The sequence below is a fragment of the Rhopalosiphum maidis genome, chromosome 1, assembly GCF_003676215.2.
Source record: "Rhopalosiphum maidis isolate BTI-1 chromosome 1, ASM367621v3, whole genome shotgun sequence".
NCBI lineage: Eukaryota > Metazoa > Arthropoda > Insecta > Hemiptera > Aphididae > Rhopalosiphum > Rhopalosiphum maidis.
This window is the reverse complement of record NC_040877.1, coordinates 31,152,043-31,176,313: the sequence shown is the minus strand read 5'-3', so window position 1 is coordinate 31,176,313 and position 24,271 is coordinate 31,152,043. Positions and strand designations below refer to the sequence as shown.

The 24,271-nt window shown below is 26.8% G+C and overlaps 6 protein-coding genes across 6 annotated transcripts; 3 read left to right on the top strand and 3 right to left on the bottom strand.

The window, feature by feature from the left end:
• Window positions 1-1,525: 1,525 nt before the first annotated feature.
• Window positions 1,526-5,901, top strand: LOC113560688 (zinc finger protein 486-like). Its single transcript, XM_026966716.1, has 4 exons — window positions 1,526-1,568; window positions 1,666-1,824; window positions 2,919-3,088; window positions 5,711-5,901. Exons 1-4 carry the CDS (start codon window positions 1,526-1,528, stop codon window positions 5,879-5,881), a joined length of 543 nt encoding a protein of 180 aa, XP_026822517.1. The 3' UTR covers window positions 5,882-5,901.
• LOC113560682 (pseudouridylate synthase 7 homolog) lies at window positions 5,891-10,353 on the bottom strand. Its single transcript, XM_026966711.1, has 12 exons — window positions 10,149-10,353; window positions 9,976-10,078; window positions 9,809-9,912; window positions 9,653-9,744; window positions 9,441-9,585; window positions 9,194-9,299; window positions 7,598-7,798; window positions 7,217-7,373; window positions 6,929-7,132; window positions 6,469-6,863; window positions 6,251-6,402; window positions 5,891-6,176 (listed from the first exon to the last, which is right to left on the bottom strand). Exons 1-12 carry the CDS (start codon window positions 10,231-10,233, stop codon window positions 5,962-5,964), a joined length of 1,959 nt encoding a protein of 652 aa, XP_026822512.1. The 5' UTR covers window positions 10,234-10,353; the 3' UTR covers window positions 5,891-5,961.
• Window positions 10,354-16,186: 5,833 nt separating this feature from the next.
• LOC113560638 (SOSS complex subunit C homolog) lies at window positions 16,187-17,253 on the top strand. Its single transcript, XM_026966641.1, has 3 exons — window positions 16,187-16,468; window positions 16,544-16,650; window positions 17,106-17,253. Exons 1-3 carry the CDS (start codon window positions 16,435-16,437, stop codon window positions 17,223-17,225), a joined length of 261 nt encoding a protein of 86 aa, XP_026822442.1. The 5' UTR covers window positions 16,187-16,434; the 3' UTR covers window positions 17,226-17,253.
• LOC113560637 (methyltransferase-like protein 5) lies at window positions 17,160-18,132 on the top strand. Its single transcript, XM_026966640.1, has 2 exons — window positions 17,160-17,475; window positions 17,557-18,132. The coding sequence occupies exons 1-2, from the start codon at window positions 17,235-17,237 to the stop codon at window positions 17,955-17,957; spliced, it is 642 nt and encodes a 213-aa protein (XP_026822441.1). The 5' UTR covers window positions 17,160-17,234; the 3' UTR covers window positions 17,958-18,132.
• Window positions 18,133-18,636: 504 nt separating this feature from the next.
• Window positions 18,637-20,838, bottom strand: LOC113560636 (ubiquinone biosynthesis O-methyltransferase, mitochondrial). The gene is made up of 7 exons (XM_026966639.1): window positions 20,518-20,838; window positions 20,275-20,403; window positions 20,071-20,197; window positions 19,893-19,996; window positions 19,699-19,831; window positions 19,024-19,183; window positions 18,637-18,874 (listed from the first exon to the last, which is right to left on the bottom strand). The coding sequence occupies exons 1-7, from the start codon at window positions 20,583-20,585 to the stop codon at window positions 18,759-18,761; spliced, it is 837 nt and encodes a 278-aa protein (XP_026822440.1). The 5' UTR covers window positions 20,586-20,838; the 3' UTR covers window positions 18,637-18,758.
• Window positions 20,839-22,134: 1,296 nt separating this feature from the next.
• LOC113560935 (DNA methyltransferase 1-associated protein 1) lies at window positions 22,135-24,243 on the bottom strand. The gene is made up of 8 exons (XM_026967070.1): window positions 23,865-24,243; window positions 23,634-23,797; window positions 23,345-23,572; window positions 23,183-23,284; window positions 22,894-23,103; window positions 22,698-22,839; window positions 22,481-22,635; window positions 22,135-22,413 (listed from the first exon to the last, which is right to left on the bottom strand). The coding sequence occupies exons 1-8, from the start codon at window positions 24,076-24,078 to the stop codon at window positions 22,243-22,245; spliced, it is 1,386 nt and encodes a 461-aa protein (XP_026822871.1). The 5' UTR covers window positions 24,079-24,243; the 3' UTR covers window positions 22,135-22,242.
• Window positions 24,244-24,271: the final 28 nt, after the last annotated feature.

Here is a 24,271-nt window from a genome sequence, read left to right as displayed (position 1 = left end):
ATTCGCATCGCATATACTTCTGATCTCCGTAGTCTATCTAATAATTATAACAATAATAGAGTAAGCGAGTACTTCCGTGCTTATTTATACTAAAGATATCGCGTATAGGAACATAATATAACGATGATTATTTTTTGTCAACTAGGTCTGTTGTAGATACGCTTGAAATGATGAGATTGAGGCTGTTGTCTAATAAGAACTTAAATTAACAAAAAATTACAAATTTAAATCTTGTATGCTAGCCCGGGTATTTTCAGATAATAAAATTATTTCTTATGAGATAAGATAGTTAAATACAAAATAATGTGACAAACAATTTTTTGTTGTTATTGGGAATTTCTGAATGCCGAGTGGGTAATTTTCAGATGTTTTTCAAAAGTAAAAGAAAATTATGTTTAATGGGAATTTTATAATTTCTTCATATTATTTCATTTATTTGCTTTTATTCCCCTTAAATTTTGAAATTAAAATTATTATTTTGAATCGAATATTTTTACGCGTTATTATTGCCGTGTAAATTTTTTAGGAAGCACCAAGGACGCTAGAACGATTTTTTTGCCGTGGGGCAAAAACTTTTCAAGTTTTTTTCTAGAGGGCATAGAAGCAAAAATAGGGGTGTTTATTTTTTTGGTGCTTCATTTCCACCCCCTCCCCAATTTTTACAGCACCTGTGCCGAGGAAATGCGTACATAGGTTTAATTACATTTTTTTCTTATAAATATTTATTAAACAAATCAAAATCATATAGGTATAAAAATTGTAGGCAAAACAAAATTTATTTTTCCGGAATGAAAAATAATAAATAATTATTAAAGTTCATATTATGTATTTTTCTGCCAATTAATATGATATTCAGTGTTTTAAATTACTGACAGATATAATGCATTACTTGCTGAACAAAATTATAGAATACTGTTTAGGTATTGTGGACTAAATGTAAATATAAATAGGCCATGAAGTCGTGGGGGCTCTGCCGCTACAGTATTTATTTTGTAGGGGAAATTTCTCCCATTTCCCCCATTGTTCCTGGGAAGTACTATCTTACATATAAAAATCTCATGTCACAGCTAGTGTTTGTCCGGGATGAACTCTGAAACTACTGAACCGATTTTGATGAAATTGTTTACACCGTTATAGGATAGTTTTTATCTCGATTAAGACCCTCAATATTTTTGCAATACGCGGGCAACGCCGTGTCGGGACAGCTAGTATTTTATATTTAGAATAGGTTTTGAGAACGACCCATATTATACCAGCTATATTTCATTGTTTAACACAGTAAATTATAGTTTATTGAAATTGGAAAAAAAATAGAGTTAAGCACCGACCAGAACCATTTGTTATAAGTTATTATACATTCTATAAAGAGCTTTTCATTGGTGTATGAGGTGTTTACGATAGGTATGTATCTAAGTGATTTATTGACTCTTGTGTATGTGTGTATACTTCGTGAAAGTAGGTACGGTGGATCACGAGAAGGTGTCGGTAGTCTTTACTCGCATGATATTATATAGACTTAAAAAAAATGTGTGATAATTTCAAAAGTAATTGTAGACCGAGATTAATAGGTAGGTGTATGAATATAAGATATTATATATGCCTATTTAAATTACCCGCGTAAATGAAAATAAATGACATTAACTTAATATCGCGAGTTTTTTTAAGATGATTCTGCCGATTTAAAACCATTGGATTTGTCGGTAAGGAGTGCTTTGACGTCGCGTCATGTCAAATCAAAAAAACCATACAAATTGTTTTGCGAGGTTTGCGCAAAGGGTTTTGATCGGCCGTCGCTTTTAAAAAGGCACGTAAGAACCCATACAGGTGAGATGACAATATAATATGTATGATTTTGTTTTTTACAGAAAAAAACTATTAGATTCACTAATTATAAACATAGTATCAAACTTATAAACAAGATCTCATTTAATTTTTATTCTTGTATTTTACGGGGGATTATTAAATGTTGTTAAACATTATAAGCTATAAACATTTTTAATACATTCTGAGACACAACTCTTTAAATATACTTATTGGTTATTGTACTTACACAAAAAATAATTATTATGTATAATGATAACGTTACTTGTTTTTTTATTTTGTTAAAAATTAAAAATGTATGTACCTACCAACTTATCTGAGAAAGATTTTCTGTAAGTTTATAAAACTAAAATTATACGTTTTTAATACGAACCATTGTCGGATTTACCCACTATTATTTTTTACATATTACGATTATATATTATTCACACTAACAATCTACAAGGTAATAAACTGTTTGATTTAATGTAAATTATAATATATAATTATTATTAATTACAATATTAACACCTACGCGGCTACACCCGCCTATTTTAATTGTTTTTAATTTAACGGCCACTTCTGCCAATTGGCTGATTTCTTGGTCTGTAAAATGAAATCCAAATAATATATCAAAGTGATTCAAATAAATTATCGACCCTCAGATACCTAAGTACATATAATATTGATAATTTACTGTACTTACAAATAATAACTTGAAAACATTTCCGGGTATCTGTGAAAAACAATTTAGAAAAAACGACGATTGTAACAACTGACAATATTAGCAACAGTGGCGGATCTCTTGTGCACCGTGCACGGGGGCACGTGCCCCCTTCCACCCTGACAATGAACTACTACATTTTAAATATTCATGTTTTTATTATATATTTTTTTCTTATAATAATTTAAAATGTAATTTATAATTGATTTACTGAATATATAAATAATATAACCCCCTTAAAAAAATGTCTAAATGTACCGCTGATTAGCTACCTCCTAATAATACCTATAAAGCTATAAAAATATTACTAACCTGGGAATAATTCATAATTATTACCTATTCAATTAAATTGTCGATAAATTTAAATGACTTATCGTCGCACGTCTGTTCACAGGAGAACGTCCTCACGCTTGCGCCCAGTGCGACAAAGCGTTTTCCACGTCCAGCGCATTGAACACACATAAACGCATCCATAGCGGCGAGCGACCACACGCATGTCCAATTTGCGGCAAAACGTTTACAGCCAGTTCGAACCTGTACTACCATAGAATGACACATTCCAAAGTAAACGGATGTTCACTTAGGTCAAAATATTTCGAAAAATTTAGAACTTTGAGTAGATATTGTCGTATAACATATAACACAAGTCTGGAGTGTTCGGATTGTGATGTAACTCCGGACATAATATGTTTTTTATAATAGTTTTGATCATAACACATTAAAAAAACTTCTTTCTTTTTTTGAGGTCTTTATATGAGTTAAAATACACTGTATTGAGGTTAATAAATTGAAAATAAAATATGTTAGGTATTTAATGTTTTCTTAAAAAATTCTATATAGGACCCTACAATCTACATGTTTACCTATATTTCTAAATTCACTTTATCACCATAAGAGTAACACTTCTGAATGTATTTCCCTGGTGATTATATTGTATTGATGTATACGGTATACCTATAATCTATATATCTATAGACACCTTACGAAATGTTGATTTACTATACTCCGCTAAGATAATTCATAAACTACTCTTCCGGATTTCGATTTTTACGTATTGAAATACTCCAAAAAATATTCTACTCCTGAATATGAAATTAAAAATGTATATCGTCGTTCTCAAAAGTAAAAAAACTTAAAAAATGTTGTTTTATTTCAACTAGAAATTATGTAAAAAAAATATTTTCAAAAACGTTAATAAGTTTTGAAATAATGAGTGTTGTTTGATAAAAAAAACAACCTAATATTTACATACATTGTTAAAAGTTGCACGTTTCAATTTTTTTTTCGTAGTGATGTATAACTATATAAGTATAGTAAATAGGTACTAAAAGAAGTATTTTTACCTAAAATTTTACACCGGAAAAATTTAAGTTAAACCATAATTTAATATATAATAATGGTTAATGCATAAAAGTCGTCTTAACTTATGAATTATGACATATCATGATGTGACGGAAGACGGTACATTAATTTGTAATAATACCTGCGATGACGTTTACAATGCGCATTATAAGACCTGTACATTGTTGCAATTCTAGGTTTTCAGTAATCCGACAAAACATACACTTTTCATTTACAACAGAAAGACAAAATTAAACATATAAACGAGACGAAATATTAGTTTAATACAACATATATGTAAGTACTCGTATAATATATTAAACACAAAACAGATGCATACCGATACCTATACTAGTAATACAATTTATCGGATGTTGTGTCAACACTCGCTTATACCTTTATACTAGACACCAGTAAGACGAATGCTGTCGAAAACAGGAACAAAACAGAAACCGTTTGAACTTTTAGTGTTTACCTCTTTTGAAGGGAATCAAAATATCTCCAGAAACACGAAAATTATTACCTACACCAGTTCGGATAATGTCCCAAAAATGTTTGCATTTTGTCTCCTATTTTTCGGAAAATATAGAATATTGCTGTTTTGTTGACTTTGTGTAAACCTTGAATAACTGTAGTATAGGTATATGTCACTAAACAAAAATTTCTCAACAAAACAATATCCTAATATATTTAAATATAAATAAATTGTGTTTTAAATAATATAGATAAATCATACATACTTTGTAGTTTGTACTAAAAATTTGAATAGGTAGTAGGTACATTTTACCTATTCATAAATCTCATTGGGTTTGGGTTTTGGATAGATAAAATAACACGTTATTAATAGCACCGAAACAACGGCAATAAAATTTGAGTTGACCAACTAAATTTCGGAATAAACCAATCAAAATTCTTTCGTAGTTCAGTATTGTGTAGATATTTATGTACCTACTCGTATGTATAAAGAATATTCTAAATATTGTTAATTATACAAATACAATACCTATACAGTTGAATTTGGTTAACTTTAAATCGTAAATACCTCTAAGTTTTGGTCTAATCATTAAAGTTTCATATTTATATAAGGGAAAATCGCAACATAAAAAAAGTGTTTACCTTAAATATATCGTGGATAATTCAAAATTCCAATATTATTAAAATCTGTGATATATGTACTATTCCCTTATTTTAGTGCATTTGCTATTGAAAATGATAAGGACATTAATTTACTTTTGAAAGTTCTAAATAAAATTGAATGGTTCATCACACGTTATACTTACCACGATCAATAACAAAAAATAATACTTTTTTTTAATAATAAAATATAATGGTTAAATAAGGAAGTAATAATAAGTATAAAATATAAATAAATAATGATTTAAAAATAATAAACAATTAATTAATTTAAAAAGATATTGTAATAATAATAAAATATTAAAAATCGAGGGTTTATATTGTTTATATATTATATTCATTATTCTGTGGTTTGACCATAGGGTTAAAAATGACAACTGCTATCAAAATAATGTAATAATCCTGGCATAATTTGCTGTTATTGGAAATTAACCTTAAAATTAAAATTAATTACAATTTTGGTTCTTGTATACCTTAAGAATAATAATTTTGTCGTTTTTTAACAATTACCATTTTCTCAGCTAAAGCTAAAGTATTATTCTGGTGAGACTATTATAACATTAAATTATAATAGACACCTATGTTTTAAATTTTTTTTATTTTGATTATATAAAATTTTAGAAATATTTTGACCAGTCATTGAATCCACAAATACATAATAATCAATTATACTTAAAAATATAATACACCAAAGTGACAATATGGTTTCAGGTAAAACCACATAAATGTAATGCATGCGACAAGTCCTACCCAACTCCGGGGAACTTGCGTGCCCACATGTCATCACATTCTGGTGAATGGACGTACAACTGCAAAACTTGTGGCCGAGGTTTTGGAAAAAAAATCAACGTGGAAAGGCATGCCAAGACATGCCACAGATAAACCAAAACGTAACGGCAATAATCAACTTTTTAGATATTATTATATTATTTAGTAAATATAACAAAATATTATGTCTTAATTTAGTCTTCTGTGGGTACATCAAGTCTTATTTTTTTACTGGTGTTATCCTCTTCTTCTGTAGATATAAAGTCTCGTTTATTATTGTTTGAAATTTTGCACAATGAAGCTTGTGTGTGAGACGAAGTGTCCTGTTTGGTTATTTGTCTTACAACCATGGTAGCATAATTGGAAGGGCGCAGAGAGAATTCGATTGACAATGATTTGAAAGAACCATCTATAATAAAAGAATAACATTTATTTATTAGTTATACTATACAATTTCAATATTTATATTATTTTATTAATCACCTGGTACAGAAATAAATGGTTGTTTATTTTCTATTACTTCAATATCAGACAATAACAAATCATCATTTAAATCATTATGATTAATGGTAGTCCAGACTATATCTTCGGCTTTAGATACAATAGACCTATAAGTGCCTTTCAGTGAAAACAGTCTACAAAGTAAACATATTAATTAAATAGTTGTAATGTCACAACTTCATAAGGAATAAAAAACTTACTTGTTTTTCTTTGAAAGTTTTTCAGAAGTTAAGTCATCTTTTGCTAAAAGATCAATATACCATTTTCCTATTTCATTTGTTGGATAACTTACATCACAACCTGGTAATGGATACACAACATCAAAAATAGTATACTTGGATAAATTTTCTTCTGATATTGTTTCAACTTCTGGAAATTTTACATTATTTACATCAGTTTCTTCTTCTTCGTCTTCTTCTTTGATTTCTTCTCCATCAATAACTTCATCAAGTATTTCTTTTGATTCATTGTCTTTGAACACCAAGTCACCTACAATTGGCTTCAAACCAAACTTTTGAATACGTTGTGATACAATCTTGTTCCACATTAAACTTTGGTAAGAATGAAGATATAATAACACCAGGTTTCTTGGAATCTACCACATTCATAATAATGAAATTAAAAAATATTGATAAACAAAGTAATTATTAGTTTTCTTACAATTTGAAAAGCATTAACATAAGCTTTAGGACCATTAAAAGCTAATGATCGTATTATTTTTGCTTCAACTGAATAATTTTTTTTTGATAATTCTTTTAAAGCCAATTTTGGGTCTCTAGTTTTCCACCATACTGATCTAGCACGATCAGTGTCATTCTCAAAGGCACTCTCCAGAGGTCTAGGTTTTAAAATATGCTCAATAGCCTTAACAAGAAAATAAAATACATTAAATATACATAATATTTATGATATAGTAAGCAATGCTAATGATATACATGATATTTATACCTCTTCACAGTTACCACAAGCCAAGGACTTTCCAACAACATAGGTGGGAGATACAACTGAGCTACCAAATCTTTGTAAACCATAATAATTAATGAACCCGTGCAATTTTAACATTTCAACAGCATTAGATACTTCTTCATCATTTCCTTTAATATTTCTAAAATAATAAACAATCATATAAACAACTATCTGTAATAAAAAAAAATAAAAAAACTGTATGTAATTTAAAGCCATAAATACAATTATTTATGCATCATAAACAAAGTATATAAGTATAAAAAAATAATAAATTTTAAATTGTTTGACAGTTATTTAGAAACATTTATCATTTTTCTTTTTTTATAAATAAAATTAATTTTAAAATAAAAGTATAAAAATTACCTTAAAACAATGCGAAACCTATTTCCTTTTAAGGAACCTAATTTAAGAGTAGAATCTTTGTATACATAGTTACCAGTCCATATATTTCTGGCATTAACTTTTGCTACACTATTAGCATTTAATTTTCGAACTGATAACATTTGAGTTGTATTTCCACGTTTATCTTTTGTGCCCGCATGTTTAATTGTATTAACTTTCACTCTACAACAAATACAAATGTTGATAAATGTTTATTTATATATTAGAACATAAAAATTATATTTTGATAAAATGATAACACAATAATAACATTTCAATTTTTTTAAATAAATAATGTACAATTTTAACCTAATTAAAATAATTAAATTATTTAATTAATTTTAAATTGAAATATTTAACAATATTACCTAATAACATCTGAGCTTTAGTAGTAGTAGATACAATTTAAAAGACATTAAATCTGCATTTTGAAGAATTGATTTGTGTTAGTTTCAATATTATAGTAAATTGGTTTATCAAATTAAAAGGAAAAAATATTATCTAGAGCATCTTGTATATTTATTTTTTAATTTTAAAATTAGTTATTAATTAAGCATTAATATTTATGACTATTTAAAATACTTATATTTACTCTAAAATTCAAATATCAATAAGTCTAAAAATTACCCTAGATAATATTCTTACCTAATTTGTATCACTATAATATTGAAAATAATAATACAAAATAGATTCTGCTGAATACATATTTGGTTTAATTTTAAGATTTCAAGATAGAGACAACTTGATATGTGAATGTATTGTTTTCTTAATTCAAATTTGTAATTTTCAGCCTTTATGAGTTCTTAAATGTTTATAGTAACAGCTCACGAGAAAAATATAAGGCAGTGCACACTAAGCAGATGTAAGTGCTATAAAGCAAATTTGCGTTTAGAGAACCAACTGTTTATTGCTAGCTTTAGAATGAGAGTAAATTGACCTATTATACAACTGTGAGCGAGATAATGAAAATAAATAGTGTGCTGAAATCCTCTTAATAAGCACTATAAATATAAAATAAAGAATAGTAAGTTTTTGTAAAAAAAAAAAATAATATTGAAATTTGTAATTTAAAAATCATTGTGAAGCAAAAATAATGATTAATGGGACACAATTGTTTCCATCCAACAGATGCATAACAAATTCTTGAACCGAAACAAAATATTTATGAATGACTTCAGTAACATGGATAAAATATCTAAACATCTATGCATCAACATTTCATACGTTAAATTTGCACCATTTTACATTCCTAATTCAGTCAGTTCTTATCAAGTTCATGAAGATTGAAATAATGAAAGTTGAACAAGTCTCAAATGCTGTAATATAACAATAACTGTACACATCACTTTGTAAAAGTTAACAATTTTACTTTTATACTTGCCTATAAAATTTTATATAAACTATAGAAATAATAGAATAGTATGATTAATATCATAAAACAGTATGGTTTTTGTATAAACATCAGGCACCTATTCATAAACTTTCACTGGATTTAATTATACAATTTATACATAATAATGTTAAATCAAATAATGCATAATATTTATACAAAATAAATCTTAAAAATTCAAATATTACCTCAGTTGTTTTGAAAGAATACTCACAACATTTGTTGTGTCCATGTTACATTTATGTAATGCAAAATGGAGATATTCAGGTCTAGATTTAGGCCATGTTTGTCTATCTGAAAAAAAATGTATATAATATTAAGTGACACGTAATAACACTAAAGTATTAAAATTAATCTAAGTAATCCAACTTTTTCAACTTTTCATTTTTTTCAAAGTACAATAAAATAATCATATCATCTTATATTATAACTAACCATTTTTAACAAGTGTAGATAATCTTATGACTATAAACTGTTTGTTCTGATCATCTTTTTTAGTGTTAGTGCTAACTTTACTACCATACTTGAATTTTAAAAAATTATGAATTGATTTGCGTTGTTCTTTAGTTAATCCATCTACCTAAATAACGATTAATAAATCAATATAAAAATATAATATTCATCATTATGATTATTATAAGCATTACATTGATTTCAATGCTTTTGGTACTCTGTAATTCTACCAATTCATCAATATCCTTTGAATATTTCTCACATAAACCAGTTTCATCAACAGCATCTAAAACACAGTCAATAAGTTAAGATTTTGAAAGTAAATATACATTAATGTTTTTATGAATTACCTTCCAAATTAGGATCTTCGGCTTCCTTTTCTGGAACAGTGCGACTTGTAAGTCGCACAACTGTTCCATCTAACGCAATTTCATTCACTTGAAAATCAGACAACCTAAAAGGTGTATTGTTATATGATTAACACTGAATAAAAAAAAAAAATTGGGCTTTAATTCACCTGTGTTTTAATATACCAGAAATCCCAGGAATAGATGTTGTAAATTCTGTAATTCCTACATCCTTTTCTTGAAGTCCTTCATACAATATTGTCTTTACAGGACCTTAGAAAGCATATAAACATTTAAAATTATTTTTTAAAAGTATTTAATTTATTGAGTTGTAAATTTATACGAGAAATTTTCTGGAATGAATCATCCTTAGCTTCATTAATTACTATGTTACTTTTGTTAAATTCTTCATCTACAGTAGTACTCATTTTAAAATTAAAATTAAAACTTTGTCAAATAGAAAAATCAACTGTTAAACAAAAACAAAATTAAGTAATTAAAAATATTTCAAAAAATCGTAACACTGTTTGGCAACAATAAAAAAGTTTGAAAAATGAAAACTAAAATATATTACGATAATCACAAAAATTTAATAATAACAATATTATCTGTCAAAAGGAGGGGTGGAGTAAAATTTAAAAATCGATTTTTTAGGTTAAATTAGATTTTTAAAAATAAGTAATAACGTTGTCTTGAGAGCACGATTTAAGATCTCGTGTAGTCGACAGTCTGTTATTTTCGCATGGATATAGGATAATATAATTAAATTGGGTGAACGGTCACATAGATCCCTCGACAGTTAGATCCCAGTGACTAACTGACGCGAGATTAAAATGACGCATGAGGATCTAATTGACGGAGGATTAAAATAATCCTAAGGATTTTACAAATTAATTAATTTAGTACCTAATTAGTATTATTAATTTTTAATTATCAATGTATTTAAATGCTTTTAAGTTATTATATCGTATTAACACTAGTATAACAGTTGTTATTTTTGTTTAATAGACAATTAAAAAATAATTTTTATTATAATCTAATGTTTTAATAATATACACATAAATTATTTCATAAATAAAGCTTACATAATGTTAGGTTTCGTTTGTACATCTAATAAAAATTAAAATGTAGTAACTGAAGTTACTGAACATTTCACTTCTCAGTTAAAATAGCCATAACTCATGTCTGGTCACATGTTTTTTTATATTAATATCAGAATAGTATATAACTATAGCTAGTATTATATTATAATTATTGCTTAAAAGTTTTAATTTTATTCATATTCTCACTCCCAGTCTCAGAGGTTAGTCGTAAGTCCAGTGACGCCGATCTATATTTCATGTTATGGGAAAAAATGCTGGTGTTAGACCCACCTACTAAAAAAATGTTTAGTTAGTTACGTTCGAATGGTACTATATTTATTTCTAACTATACACATACAAGATACTGCAAAACAAATTATTTTTGATTATCACCCATCCATTCATAAATATTTCTGGGGAATTTTCCCCAGTTCATACCCGTGTTCGGCGCTACTGTTAGTACATATACCAAATTTTAATATTGACAAAACTGAATATTTTAACGAAAAATAACGATTATAGGTATAGTTATCTATTTTGTTTTAAGTTATTACAAAAATATTATTTAAAGACATCAATTCGTGTATTATTATTTAACACTCACAGAGAAGTATTCAAAATATTATGTAGATTAGTTTTAAACTGTTTATGCCATAAACTCATTAACACCTGCAGTGGTGGCTCGACCTGATAGAAAATGTGTCGGCACTCGGCTTCGTTTCAACCCGGAGGAAGATTGGCAGCATCAATAAGAGCTCATCTTTATATCAACTGTCGAAAGGATTTGTTTGTATTATATTATAATTTTTAGAATCGAAGTAAGTACAGTATACTATATATAAATATATAATATTTATTCGTGAAGAAGAATTTGTTGTCACAAAGCTGATGGGAAATGTGTTGGCTGTAACTCAACCCGGAGGAAGATTTGCAGCATTAATAAGAAGCTCATCTTAATATCAAGTGTGGTCAGGATGTGTTTGTTTTATAGTATAATTTTTTGAACAGTAGTACAGTATATTATGAATATTTACTTAAGTTGTATTTAACTTTTATGGTTTTTTTCATATAATATACTGTACTACGGTTTTATGTGTTCTTTTATTTCAACTTTTTATAAATTTTTTTTCTTATCAAATAGCTAACGTCTTTGTGTATGTTTAAATTGGCCACCGAACAGAAAGTTAAATGGCATTGTACTATAATCTTGTTTAAATTTTTTAACTGACCAATTATAAATATAAAATTTAAAATTAATTTAAATTCAAAAATAAAAAAACACCAAAACAGATTTCTTAAACATTAAAATTGTTTTTTCTGTAACTTTAAATTACATTTAATCTGCACATTAGTTGAAGTTTTATAGGAACCGAACATTTGGCTGGATCATAGACTATTCACCGACAAACAATGTGTCATTGAGCTGATGGAAAATGTGCCGACTGTGTGTATATATAATAAATATACCTAAGTATAAGTATAAGGACTTAGTACATAGACTTATTAAATTATTTTTAGTATGTAATGTAGTTTTAATGAAGTAGTATATAATATATAAGTATTTTATTACTTTTTATTTAATATTTAATATTTTTTTTTTTATATATATATATTTTTTATTTTATATTATATTATAATAATTTTTATTTAGTTGTCCCCTTACGCGTTAGCGCTCATCTCTCATCCACTCATCCAACACATTGACTATCGCCGGCCGGCAACACACATATTATACACATTACCCGTGTTTGTAGCTTGTACAATAGCGAAAATCGTATTTTTATTCCTAGGTTTCCTTATTGAAATAAATTATATAGTATTATTGATATCTACATAGTTTAAGTTGTTGTATATTTTTTTTTTATTATTTGAATGCATTCATATAATCAGTGGCATATTTAGGAATTTTAGAATAAGGGTAACACATATTTTGCTGCCTCCCCATCCAGTAAAAAAAAAACTAAAAAACTTCTACGCCGCGCAATGGTGAAACTGTTAATACCATAGAACACCATGTTATATAAATATTATAGTATTCTATTCCTCTATGGCACACATTTGTTGTGACGGTACCCAAAGTCCCTACCTAAATACGCCCCTGCATATGATGCGTTCTCGCTTACAATGAGGATTAGGCCTACTGGGGACACCACAATAAAAAAACGCGCCTCGTGTAATACCTCATAAAATTATTAAACAATACGGACAATGTTATTGTACGTCGTTTAATAATAAAGGTGGTGTGGAAAATTACTTAACACTGTTATTCTTATCTTATAGTTACCTTGCATACATTTTTTTATTAAATACAAATTAAATAATTATTTATATCAAGAAACGAGAAATATTAACCTTTTATAAAGTATTACAATAAAATAGTTTTGAAAAAAAAAAATATTCTTTGACTTGTTATAAAAAGACTCCAAGTAGTTATTATATTAGTTCTTATTTTACAAAGACACTAACAAAAGCTAGTCAAGTTTAATATTGCCAGAAATATTGTATGTATCTAATATCTATTACTTTATTACTTAAAATATTGAATTTACATAGATTTTTATTTACTAATTATTGTGTATTTTATTAATGATTTTATTTTTATTTCATGTAAATTTGAAACTTAATATTTTACTAATTTACTGACACATTGATTACGTAGGTATTTGAGTCTTATAATAAAATACAAATGTTTGCATGTGAATATGTGATTGTACCCATTTGGATTTTGAAGTTATTTAACCTTATGTGACACCACGGTGTCTAGACACCCCCCAAACCAAAATAAATTCAAATAATTCAATATTTAATGTCGATAAATTTTGAAAGGAATTCGGCAAATAATAATATGTGATTCGTTATAAACTAATTTAATATTATATAGTCATAAACTAATTTTAAATTAGTTCATAACGAATCACATATTATTGTTTGCCAAATTCCCTTCAAAATTTATCGACATTAAATATTGAATTTTTTTTCTGTATAAATAAGTCAAACTAATTAGGAAGGAAAATAAATTTAGTTTTAAATAATGTACTTATTATCCAGGACTGGCCCAGTGGTTTACTGTCCTAGAGGACAGTGGGCCGCTGTCTTTAGAAGGGTTTTGGATCGTTGCCTTGTAAATACAATTTTATCGGTACATAAGTAACTACTTTAATATAGTAATCCGACATAATAGAATTATGTGAGACATAGTTACATAGGTGTAATTTGGCATAATGTAATAATTGTATTAGTAGTTTAGCAGTATATAGAATATTATATTAGTATTATGTATAGGTATAATTATGAGTTTTAGACTTTAGATTCGATATCGTCTCGATTCTCGTTTATCTTTATTCTTTAATCATAAACCATTTCCTAGTAAATATGAACATTTAGTTTTGCTAAAAATAGATTAACGTTGTCAAATTTATATGCTGTATATGAATTTGTTTTAAGTTTATCAGTTAGTCAAGTTAACTGTGAACGTGCATTTAGCACTCTGAAAATAATAAAAATAGTTTACGTTCCTCATTGAACCAAGAACGATTAGAGACCTTTATGATGATGTCAGCAGAAAAACTTGTTTTGAGGAGGTTGAATTCCAAGATGTCTTGGAAATTATAAAATATTCTTAATCGCTTTTATTAAAACTTTTATCGTGAAATTTTATACTTATTGGGTTTAATTAATTATTTGTATACTATATATGAATTTAATTAAGTTATTTATTAATTATGTTGTATTTGACTAAATACGCCTATGGTCAGAGAGAGTAGGGCCGCTATTATATTTGAGACAATGGGCCGCACCCTAACCAGTCCGGCCCTGTTATTATCCTATTATATTTTTAATTATTTATAAAACTTATTCTTATAGCATCATTGGGTATCAAATTTAACAAACAAAATACATAGTAACAATTATGTTTACAGTAGGTATTTTATACCCGTATGATTTAAATTACATAAAATTACTACTTTTAATTAAATAAATAAAAATGTTTCATTACAATATTTGTTGAGTATATTATGAGCTTTGTGGTAGTAGATGTAAAACAAAAATATTGCAACCAATTAACAAATAAATATATATCTATATATCTGGACCCCCCCCCAAAAAAAAAAAAAAAACATACAAAATACGCCACCGAGCATAAGACCACCGTCCATCCATGATAATACAGTAGAACGTCGATTATCCGCACCACAAAATTGTACAAATTTATTTTTAGTTTAATTTAATTTAGTTATCGTTAGCTATGTTCGTTTTGTCGTGTTTATATTATATGAAATAAGAGATTATTTTTTTTCTTCTATGGGTCTATCTAATGTATCATATTATAGGTACATTTTACACACAGTAAATTAGTTTTTAACTTTATTTTTAATGCTTATTTGATTATTCGCACCAGCTCGATCCCAATTAATGCGAATAATCGATGTTCTACTGTATATAGTTTTGGAAAATATGGAGGCTATGCTAATTTAAAAAGTATGTTGATTAGGTAGTATAAATTCATCAATATTTTATACTTCGCAAAAACTGTTTTATTGTATTTACTAGATTAAATATTACTTACATATTTATCTCTATTTTGAAGTTTTTTAAAACCATTTTTCACGATTATTATCTATGTGGATGTAGTTTGATAAATATTTTCAAAAAAATAATTTGCTTAATTATTTGCAATAAAAGGTTATTTTTCATTTGAAAAAATAAGTTTATACCGTTATATGACATAGCTTAAACAATGTACAACTTTTGTGTATTTGAATTTAAAAATATGACCTTTAGGCAAAGTTAACTCTAAAATTTGAAAGTCCAACATAAATTTAACATTAAAGGAATAAATGGCCATACAATGTTTGTAAATAAGTATAGTCACCCTGTATACTATAGGTTTTAATATACTTACCTATTATAATAAATAGGTATTTGAGCAAGTTCTTTTAAAAATTATATATAAATTCTACATTAACAAAATCGATAGTTCATATATCGTGTATATTAGAATATAATGAAACGTTACTACTTATTTAAAACATCGAATCTAATATCATAATTAATGGAATTAGAGATTTTACTAACACCATGTAACTTATACTTCATAAAATTTCATAATTTAGAGGTTCTAAATGTCCAAAGGAATCTAGTTGACGTATATGGATCTACTTGTCGCGGGATCTAGGTGGTACGTAACCATAAAATTGTTCTCACTGTGCAGCTCGTACATGTGAGTATTTAAGTTGGGGTGATAATATTTATCATTTGTGTAATATGATAAATGATAATATCGTTGGACATAATTTACAAGTTAACAACTATGAACCAAGTTCGGTACATACTACATTGATACTCAAACTTGATAGATACTCTCTAGTCCCGACCAATCGGTATTCGTCAATCAATTATCACCATAAGTTCCAGACTCGCCACTCATTATAATTGACAAAAATTATCAGTGAACATTGGTGGACTGTCAACATTACATAACGTTATTCTTTAATTTTTAATTTCTTCTAAATTGTTTTTAATGTTAATTAAATATATTAGCTGTGAATGGTAATGTCTTTTCCAGCCCAAAACGCAAGAGGTATTTACATAACTATTTTTATATATTTTAAAATTGTATAACGATAATTCATGAAATATTCTAATGTTTTTTAAGGTATTCAAAATCGAAAGATACTCGAAGACTTGGAACTGAAAAAACAGATATTATTAAAAACCGGTGCTGTTCCAACTCCTCCAACAGTTTCTCATCCTACAACTCCGGTATGACAATTTAGCATCAGCTGATCTAGTTCAACGATCATATACCATATACTATATATAAATGTTACTTATACTATGTACATTCTTAATAGATGTTTCAATACTTGAGTATTTGTTTAAAAATAATTTTATTAACATTTTTGAACAAAGGTTCTATAGTTATATTGTATATAATATAATAATATATAAATATCCATGCTAATTAAATTTTCAGTTATATTTATTTTAAAACCTATGAAACGATTCATTATACTTAGTCTTCATTCATTATTTATCTATCAATATTTTATTATAATATATTGTATAGTATAATTATTTTATTAATATCAGTATTTGATATTCTTAATATTGATTGCTCATAGTACTTTTTGATATTAGTTCCTAAAATAATAAAAATATTTTGTTTTTATAGCTAAAATGTTTATCTAATTTTAATATTAACGCAATGTTTTTAGGGAACATCTGATAGTCACTTTCAACGTGCCCAAGCTTTGCAATCTGCAGGATTCTTCATCACCACAGATTCAGCATTTGGTAATTCTATACTTCCTGTCCTACCTCGTATTGAAAAATAATACTCAATCATGGCGGCGGGAACAATGAAGTTAAAGCATTTACAGCATGCACTTGAAGATATTGAAACATTTGAAAACCCAAAAATTGAACTAGAACAATACACTACATCATCTCATATTGCTGCTTGTGTTCTGCATACAGCTCAATTCGTGTATGGTGACATTACTGGTAAATGTGTTGCTGATCTAGGATGTGGTTCAGGAGTATTGAGTATTGGTGCCGCTTTGTTAGGTGCTCAATATTGTACAGGTTATATTTATTCTGCAGTCTACATTATAGTGTTAGGATGTTTAAAAATAATCATTTTTGTATGTTTTATTTGTTTTGTAGGTTTTGATATAGATCCATCTGCTCTTTCGTTGAGTGTAGAAAATGCTGCTGATCGTGATGTTTTAGGCCAATGTGATTTTATTTTATGTGATGTAAAAAAAATTGATAAAAATATGCAACTTAAAGCATTTGATACTGTTATAATGAATCCACCTTTTGGAACAAGAGAAAAGGGAGCCGATCTAGTATTCTTAAAAATGGCTTTAAGTCTTGCTACTAAAGCAGTATATTCACTCCATAAAACAAGCACGAGAAAACGCGTTATAGCCATGGCAAAACAATTGGGTGTTCATTCTAAGGTTATTGCAGAGTTAAGATTTGATCTACCAGCGTCTTATAAATTTCATAAACAAAATTCTGTTGACGTGGAAGTCGATTTAATACGTTTTGTATTACCATAACTAGATGATCATTTTTAATCTAGTTTTGTGTAATACACATTTATATAAAATAAAGTGTCTAGCTCAACAGCTAACATAACAACATTTAAATTGATGAATGTATAATTAACATAAATATAATGTTACATTGTATAATAAACATAATACAATATAGAAATAAACCTTAAATATTTTATGTTTATTGTTTTAATATTTTATTGCTTTTTTAAACTTAAATAAAATAATAATTCTAGATGTTTGCAACTGTCAAAATATTCGGATAATTTTTCCAAGCCAAGTTATTGTTAGCGATTCGTATTTTTGCATGTTAACTTATGAGTGTTGTATTGGCTTAATCTTGAGTAAGTAATTTATTACCTTAGGTCTCTTTTTATAATATGGAAATTTATTTTTTTATTAAATAGTTACTGGTTTATGCAATATTATATTTATTTGTATATTACAACATTAATTATAAATACTAGTATTTATAATCAATAATTACAGTAATTAATAGGATTAGGACTTGCATATCCATTTGGATGTAGGAAAATAATGCAGTGATGTATAAATATATATAAAAATTATTTAAATTAAAAACACATTACTTAGATAATTCAAGAATAATAATAACAATAACAATATTGTTTAATGATGGTAAAAACACATTTTAGCACATCTAATAATCAAAAAATAGAAATAAATTGAATATTTATATTATAACTTAATAGTGCTATAACAAATAAATTTATACAAATATTATCATAATATAATATAATGGTTAATACAAAGTAATAATTAATGATAGGTAGTAGCTACAGGCTATGTACTTTTCACTGCGTGTATGGCATAAGATACATCTGTTGAATTAGTCCAACTCCATCGGTTTGTAAAAGGATTATAAGATAGTCCATTAATTGAAATAGTATCACATTTACCTGGATGAATAAAGTTAGAACAAAAAATAAATTAATATAAATGTTAAAATGTTTTAACTAAAATTTGATAATCTTATAATATGTTTGCCTTTGTAAGAAAACTACAATTATTATAGACAATAACAAATAATATAATAATTTATACTTACAATTTATTTCTAAAATTGACTGCAATTCATGAGGACATATAAATTTTTCCCATTCATGTGTACCTTTTGGTATAAAATCAAATGTTTCTCCTATAACTTTAACACTTAACCATGAGCAAATCGTTCTATTTGGGGTTGTTATAAACAAAGATCCTCCAGGCTGTAAAAAAAAAAAAATAAATAATTGTTTTAGTTCTTATTAATATTTATAAAATAGTCATCACAGCTTGATGCAACTATTTGTTGTGCCATAGTTGGTTTAAAACAAAATTAACTATTAAGTCAAGAGTTACTGATTGATGAATTATTATTATTAAAATAAATCTTAATATTAAAAAAATTACATTTTGAGTGTTTGGTATAAAAATGCAATAAAATACAATTATAAAATGTTATAATTGTAAACAAACTATTTTACATAAGATAGTGCTTGATACTAAATATAGTTAATTCAACATTTCAAACAAAACATGTAGTTAGGAATCTTTACAAACATAAATATGACTCATAACTAGCTTTTCAATCCAATGATTTCAATACAAATGAAACTATACTTGAAATAAAACAAAACAATATTTTGCCATAGACAGTTAAATTGATGTCATTTATGAAAAATCAAAAAACGAAGAAAACATATTTCATATCCAAGTATGTACATTAAAATAATAGAGTTACCTTTAAACAATCAATACAGTTTGTTAAAAAGCCATATTTATTAGATACATGCTCCAAAACTTCTGAAGTTACAATTGCATCATATGATTCTGTGTTTGATAATACATGCTCTTCAACCGATTCATTGAAATATCTACAAAGAAAAAGAAAAATATTAAAAATATTATAAATGAAATATTTTTCTGTTTAATTACTTGATATTTTTATTTCTAAGAATCACAGAATGATCATTGGCGACTGTTATTAGTTCTTTACTGGGATCTATTCCGGTTACATTACCGCCAAGACGTGCTAATGCCTAAATATAGATACAAGCTTTTAAAATAATTTATAAGTATTAACGTATACTTCAATTTAAATTTTTAACTATACCTCAGTTAAAACTCCACCACCACAACCAACATCAAGTATTTTTATATTTTCTAAGCTTTGACGAGTTCCAATGTTTTTTGTTTCAATTTTTTTCATATTTGTTAATCCATTTATTATAAACGAAACTCTAATTCAACATTAATTTTAATAATCTTAAATACAATAATTAATTATATACTCTTGAAAGTGTTAATTATAAATCACCTCAATGGATTAAAAGAGTGTAATGTATTCAGTGGTCCATTGCTGTCCCACCAATAGTCTTTCATATTGGAATGATGTTCTACTTCGTGAGCATTTACTGTCTCTTTAACATAATTTTGTGTTAAGGATCTGAAATTTCAACTCTTTTTAAAATAAGCAAAAGTATAATACTAAATTGTCATAATTGTAAAAACATATTACATCATTTACTTAAAAAAAAATTAGTATTAGTTATTTTTTTACCTGAAAATAATGAAAGAGTTTGCAATGTTTGTTTTTTTTGCTATCAAATTCATTTTGGAGTTAAGCATAATTATAAAACTTTTAAATATTAAACTTAAAGTGAATATAGAAATAATAATACGTTGAAACTAATATTTGTACAATGTCAACAACAATCTATACAAGATGCCAGGTAGCAAGTTAACTGTAGCAAGTAGCAACTTAATTAATTTTTTTTTAATCTAAAAACGAGTAAGCTTTTGTCATAAATATTTAACAGCTCTAAAATCTGCATTAGATGAACTTGAACGTTGAACGTTATTCTGTGGTTGAACAGTTTACTCTTCAATGTTCATATAAAATGTGATAACTAATAAGTTATTGATAACAATCACAAATAAGTCCTTAGTTCATCATTATACAGAGTGATTCTCATAATAAAATTTATTTTAACTCTGAGTATTAAACCAAAATCTTGAAGGTTTCCCTTTATCCTGCTCCAACTCTATTTCATACTACCTGGGTTCTTGCGCGCGTAATTTAGAGAGTGGCAGGATGTATTTTAGCATCCCTAATTGTTTTTCTTACATTTTATTGATCTCCTAATTTTATAACATTTACAAATGTTCCGAAAGGTGACAGCTGATGGATTTAAGTTAAAATATATTATAAAAATCATAGGTAATGTATTTAATATAATACCTATGTATAGAAATATTGTACCTACATTTTGGTACGTGTAACAAAACCTATTTCCAACCTTCCAATTAAAAATAATTAAAAATATTTAATATAAAAAACTTCAACCTCATACATATCAAAAATGTATTTACTATGATAAAGAAAAATTGGCATGCTTACATTTTGGAATCCTATTAAAAAAACATAAATAGCATAGGTAAAAAATGATAGTACACAATAAAATATTGTTTCTTGTTTATAGAATACAATAATAATAGTATAATACATAAATAATTATTCGATTTATAGAAAATATTATGCAATTTTATGTATTCAAATATATTCAAAATTGAAAAGTCCAACTTGTAATTTTATAAAACTACAAAAAAGCATTACTGCATGGAGTATGGATAGAATTTTTATTAGTACACAATATTCTAAGATCAGGAAGAGCTATGAAATTAGTATTTCATCCCAAGCATTTAAGTGTCAAAAAAATCAATTATTGGTACCTAAAGGGCCTTATTAATTAGGTAATAACTAATGCCCTTTCATTTGTATAGTTCTATTAACAATTAAGTAATCAGTACGTTTGGCAGAGCATATACCTAAATTCCTTTTATTAAATTTTTATATTATAATTTTAAATCATTTAATTCAATTAATAGTATCATATTTTAATAAATAATAATCACCTATTCTATATTATAATAAAGAAATAATTTCTGTGAATTTATGAACTAAAAATTATAAAACAATAAGTACCTACTTAACCTAAAATATACAAAATGCAATAATTTATTAAGAAATTATAATTCAACTATATTAATATAGAAAGCATTATCCATATAGCATATTACAATATCTTTAGATGTTAACAACTAAGAATTAATAAGTAAACCTTAGAAATATTTACTATGATAATCTGAAGTAGTTATATTATATACAAATGTCATATATTAAATTATTTAAAAAATATAAATTAAATAATCTCCAAGGAAAATATAATACAAAGTATAATTTAATAATACAATTGTTGAATTATTAATATCACATGATTACAAATTATATTATGTCTAATACATTTTTAGGTAGAAGATTAGGATCCGTAGCATCTTCCATTTCTTGATCATTAATTTCTATCTTTATTTTAACGTCAGTTTCTTCTTCATTCTCTTCATCGTCCACACTTAAACTAGCCATTTCTTCCAAAAGTTGGGGATCAATTTTTAAAATCTATCGAACAATATAGATATTAATAAATGTTTTAATATGTTTAAAAAACAGCTAGCAAATTACATACCCCATCAGGATTTAATGTCTCATACTGATGTTTTAATGATTGTAGTTCAAAATCACTGGAGCTACAAGCCGCTTTTAATTCATTCAACAATACAATTTCATTTCGTAGATCATTGTAATTTTGACATATTTCTTCAGTTGGAATGGGATTTAATTCTAAAAAAAAAAAGTAATTATTTTAACAAAATAAATTATTTTAAATACAATATAATACATACTAATTTTCAGCGATTCCAGAGCCTGTTCAACATTTTTCACTTTTTTTTGACTAACATTAGCTGGTATTTTCATTCTTTGAGAACGAGTGGATACACCACTATTTTTAATGTCCGGAAATTTAATAGTAGTAGCTTCAAAGTTCTAAAAATGAACATTTTAATAAACTTATAAGATTAAAAATAAATTAAAAATTACATTTGGATCAACTCTGGTTGGCCTGACTGGAACAGTAGGGCGTTTACGGTGATGAGTTGTTTTTTTGTCAATTTTCAAACTTTTACGATTATCGTTTTGCTTATCAACAGCACTAATTAATTTTTGTAGATCTTGTGTTTTACGGTCTCTATCACGTTTTCGTGCTTCAATCTTTCGCATTTCTTGTATTAACATTTGTTCCTCATCAATCTAAACGTTGTCAATTAAAAATAATAAATATCAACAAAAATGTGCAATGTTTATGTATGTTTATATTGTTTATAAATACCTGTTTAGGAGTTCTACTGTAAAGTCTTTCAAGTTGTTGTTTTCTACGAGTTTCATGTTCAGCATCAAACATTTTTGATTCATTGACACTACCTCCTCTAATCTAAATAAATAAAACAAATTATCAGTAAACATGATTCAAATATTGATTTTTGTTAACAACCTTTGTCAGTGTATTACACACTGAATAATATCTATCTTTCAGATCCTCGGTAGATCGCTTAACAGAGTTCTCATATTCTCCATAATTCCATCTAGCCTGAATGATTATGAAACGTAAATCAAACCATTCACACATGTCAAAAAGACGATCAGTTTCTTCTTGAGTCCATGTTTCTGATACTAAATGTTCTTTGTATTCAATATCTGTATACTTAGGTATTTCTATTTTCTATTTAACAACAATAATACATTTATACATTGTGTAAATAAACAATATTCACAAATAATACCTTATTAAACTTAGCAAATGGATATTCTTTTCCTTCATCTGCAACTCTCCGCCAATGATAAAAAGGAACACCGTCTGCCCGAGCTGGGTTGATAAAAGGAGCCCATACCCAAGGGCGAACACGTCGCATACCCAATCTAGCCTTTTGGAGCTTATAAGTGGGACCTACACAACCAAATGAAAACTATTAACAACCTGTAATAAAATCAAACAAATCAAATAAATCAATTACCGGTTTCGGTTTCAATAACAGGCGGCACATCTTTTTTATCATTGTACAATAAGGCAAACACTTCACGGGCCATTCCTTCTGGTCTACGAGTCTGTCGATTACCCGATGGTAGTGAGATTTTCTTCTTCGTCTGTGTACCAAGTATGTCTTCTTTGGATACCTGAGGAGCAGATCCTCTTTCTATGTCCAAAATATCACGAATGTCTTCAGTCATCTTGAACGATTTAAGTTGGCGAAACGTACGTTCACTCTAATAGTTACTATAAATTAAAACTTATATTATTATAATATTCAATAATTTAAATACAGTCTATTTAGTGTTGAGTTTACAATTTTTCAAGTTACAATGTTTATAAAATATAATCTCAAATCCGCGATCGGCGATCCACGATGTAAACATAATACAT

Coding starts and splice junctions, on each gene's coding strand:
- LOC113560688 (XM_026966716.1), top strand. CDS start 1,526: ATGTGTGATAATTTCAAAAGTAATTGTAGACCGAGATTAATAG. Junction 1,569..1,665: donor TTGTAGACCGAGATTAATAG/GTAGGTGTATGA, acceptor AGTTTTTTTAAG/ATGATTCTGCCGATTTAAAA. Junction 3,089..5,710: donor ATAGAATGACACATTCCAAA/GTAAACGGATGT, acceptor ATATGGTTTCAG/GTAAAACCACATAAATGTAA.
- LOC113560682 (XM_026966711.1), bottom strand. CDS start 10,233: ATGAGTACTACTGTAGATGAAGAATTTAACAAAAGTAACATAGTAATT. Junction 9,586..9,652: donor CCAAAAGCATTGAAATCAAT/GTAATGCTTATA, acceptor ATCGTTATTTAG/GTAGATGGATTAACTAAAGA. Junction 7,799..9,193: donor ATTCTTTCAAAACAACTGAG/GTAATATTTGAA, acceptor TATTTGTTGTAG/AGTGAAAGTTAATACAATTA.
- LOC113560638 (XM_026966641.1), top strand. CDS start 16,435: ATGGTAATGTCTTTTCCAGCCCAAAACGCAAGAG. Junction 16,469..16,543: donor TCCAGCCCAAAACGCAAGAG/GTATTTACATAA, acceptor ATGTTTTTTAAG/GTATTCAAAATCGAAAGATA. Junction 16,651..17,105: donor TTTCTCATCCTACAACTCCG/GTATGACAATTT, acceptor CAATGTTTTTAG/GGAACATCTGATAGTCACTT.
- LOC113560637 (XM_026966640.1), top strand. CDS start 17,235: ATGGCGGCGGGAACAATGAAGTTAAAGCATTTACAGCATGCACTTGAA. Junction 17,476..17,556: donor AGGTGCTCAATATTGTACAG/GTTATATTTATT, acceptor TTTGTTTTGTAG/GTTTTGATATAGATCCATCT.
- LOC113560636 (XM_026966639.1), bottom strand. CDS start 20,585: ATGCTTAACTCCAAAATGAATTTGATAGCAAAAAAAACAAACATTGCA. Junction 20,404..20,517: donor AACTCTTTCATTATTTTCAG/GTAAAAAAATAA, acceptor TTGAAATTTCAG/ATCCTTAACACAAAATTATG. Junction 18,875..19,023: donor GTCAATTTTAGAAATAAATT/GTAAGTATAAAT, acceptor TTATTCATCCAG/GTAAATGTGATACTATTTCA.
- LOC113560935 (XM_026967070.1), bottom strand. CDS start 24,078: ATGACTGAAGACATTCGTGATATTTTGGACATAGAAAGAGGATCTGCT. Junction 22,840..22,893: donor CAACCAGAGTTGATCCAAAT/GTAATTTTTAAT, acceptor GTTCATTTTTAG/AACTTTGAAGCTACTACTAT. Junction 22,414..22,480: donor AGACATTAAATCCTGATGGG/GTATGTAATTTG, acceptor ATTGTTCGATAG/ATTTTAAAAATTGATCCCCA.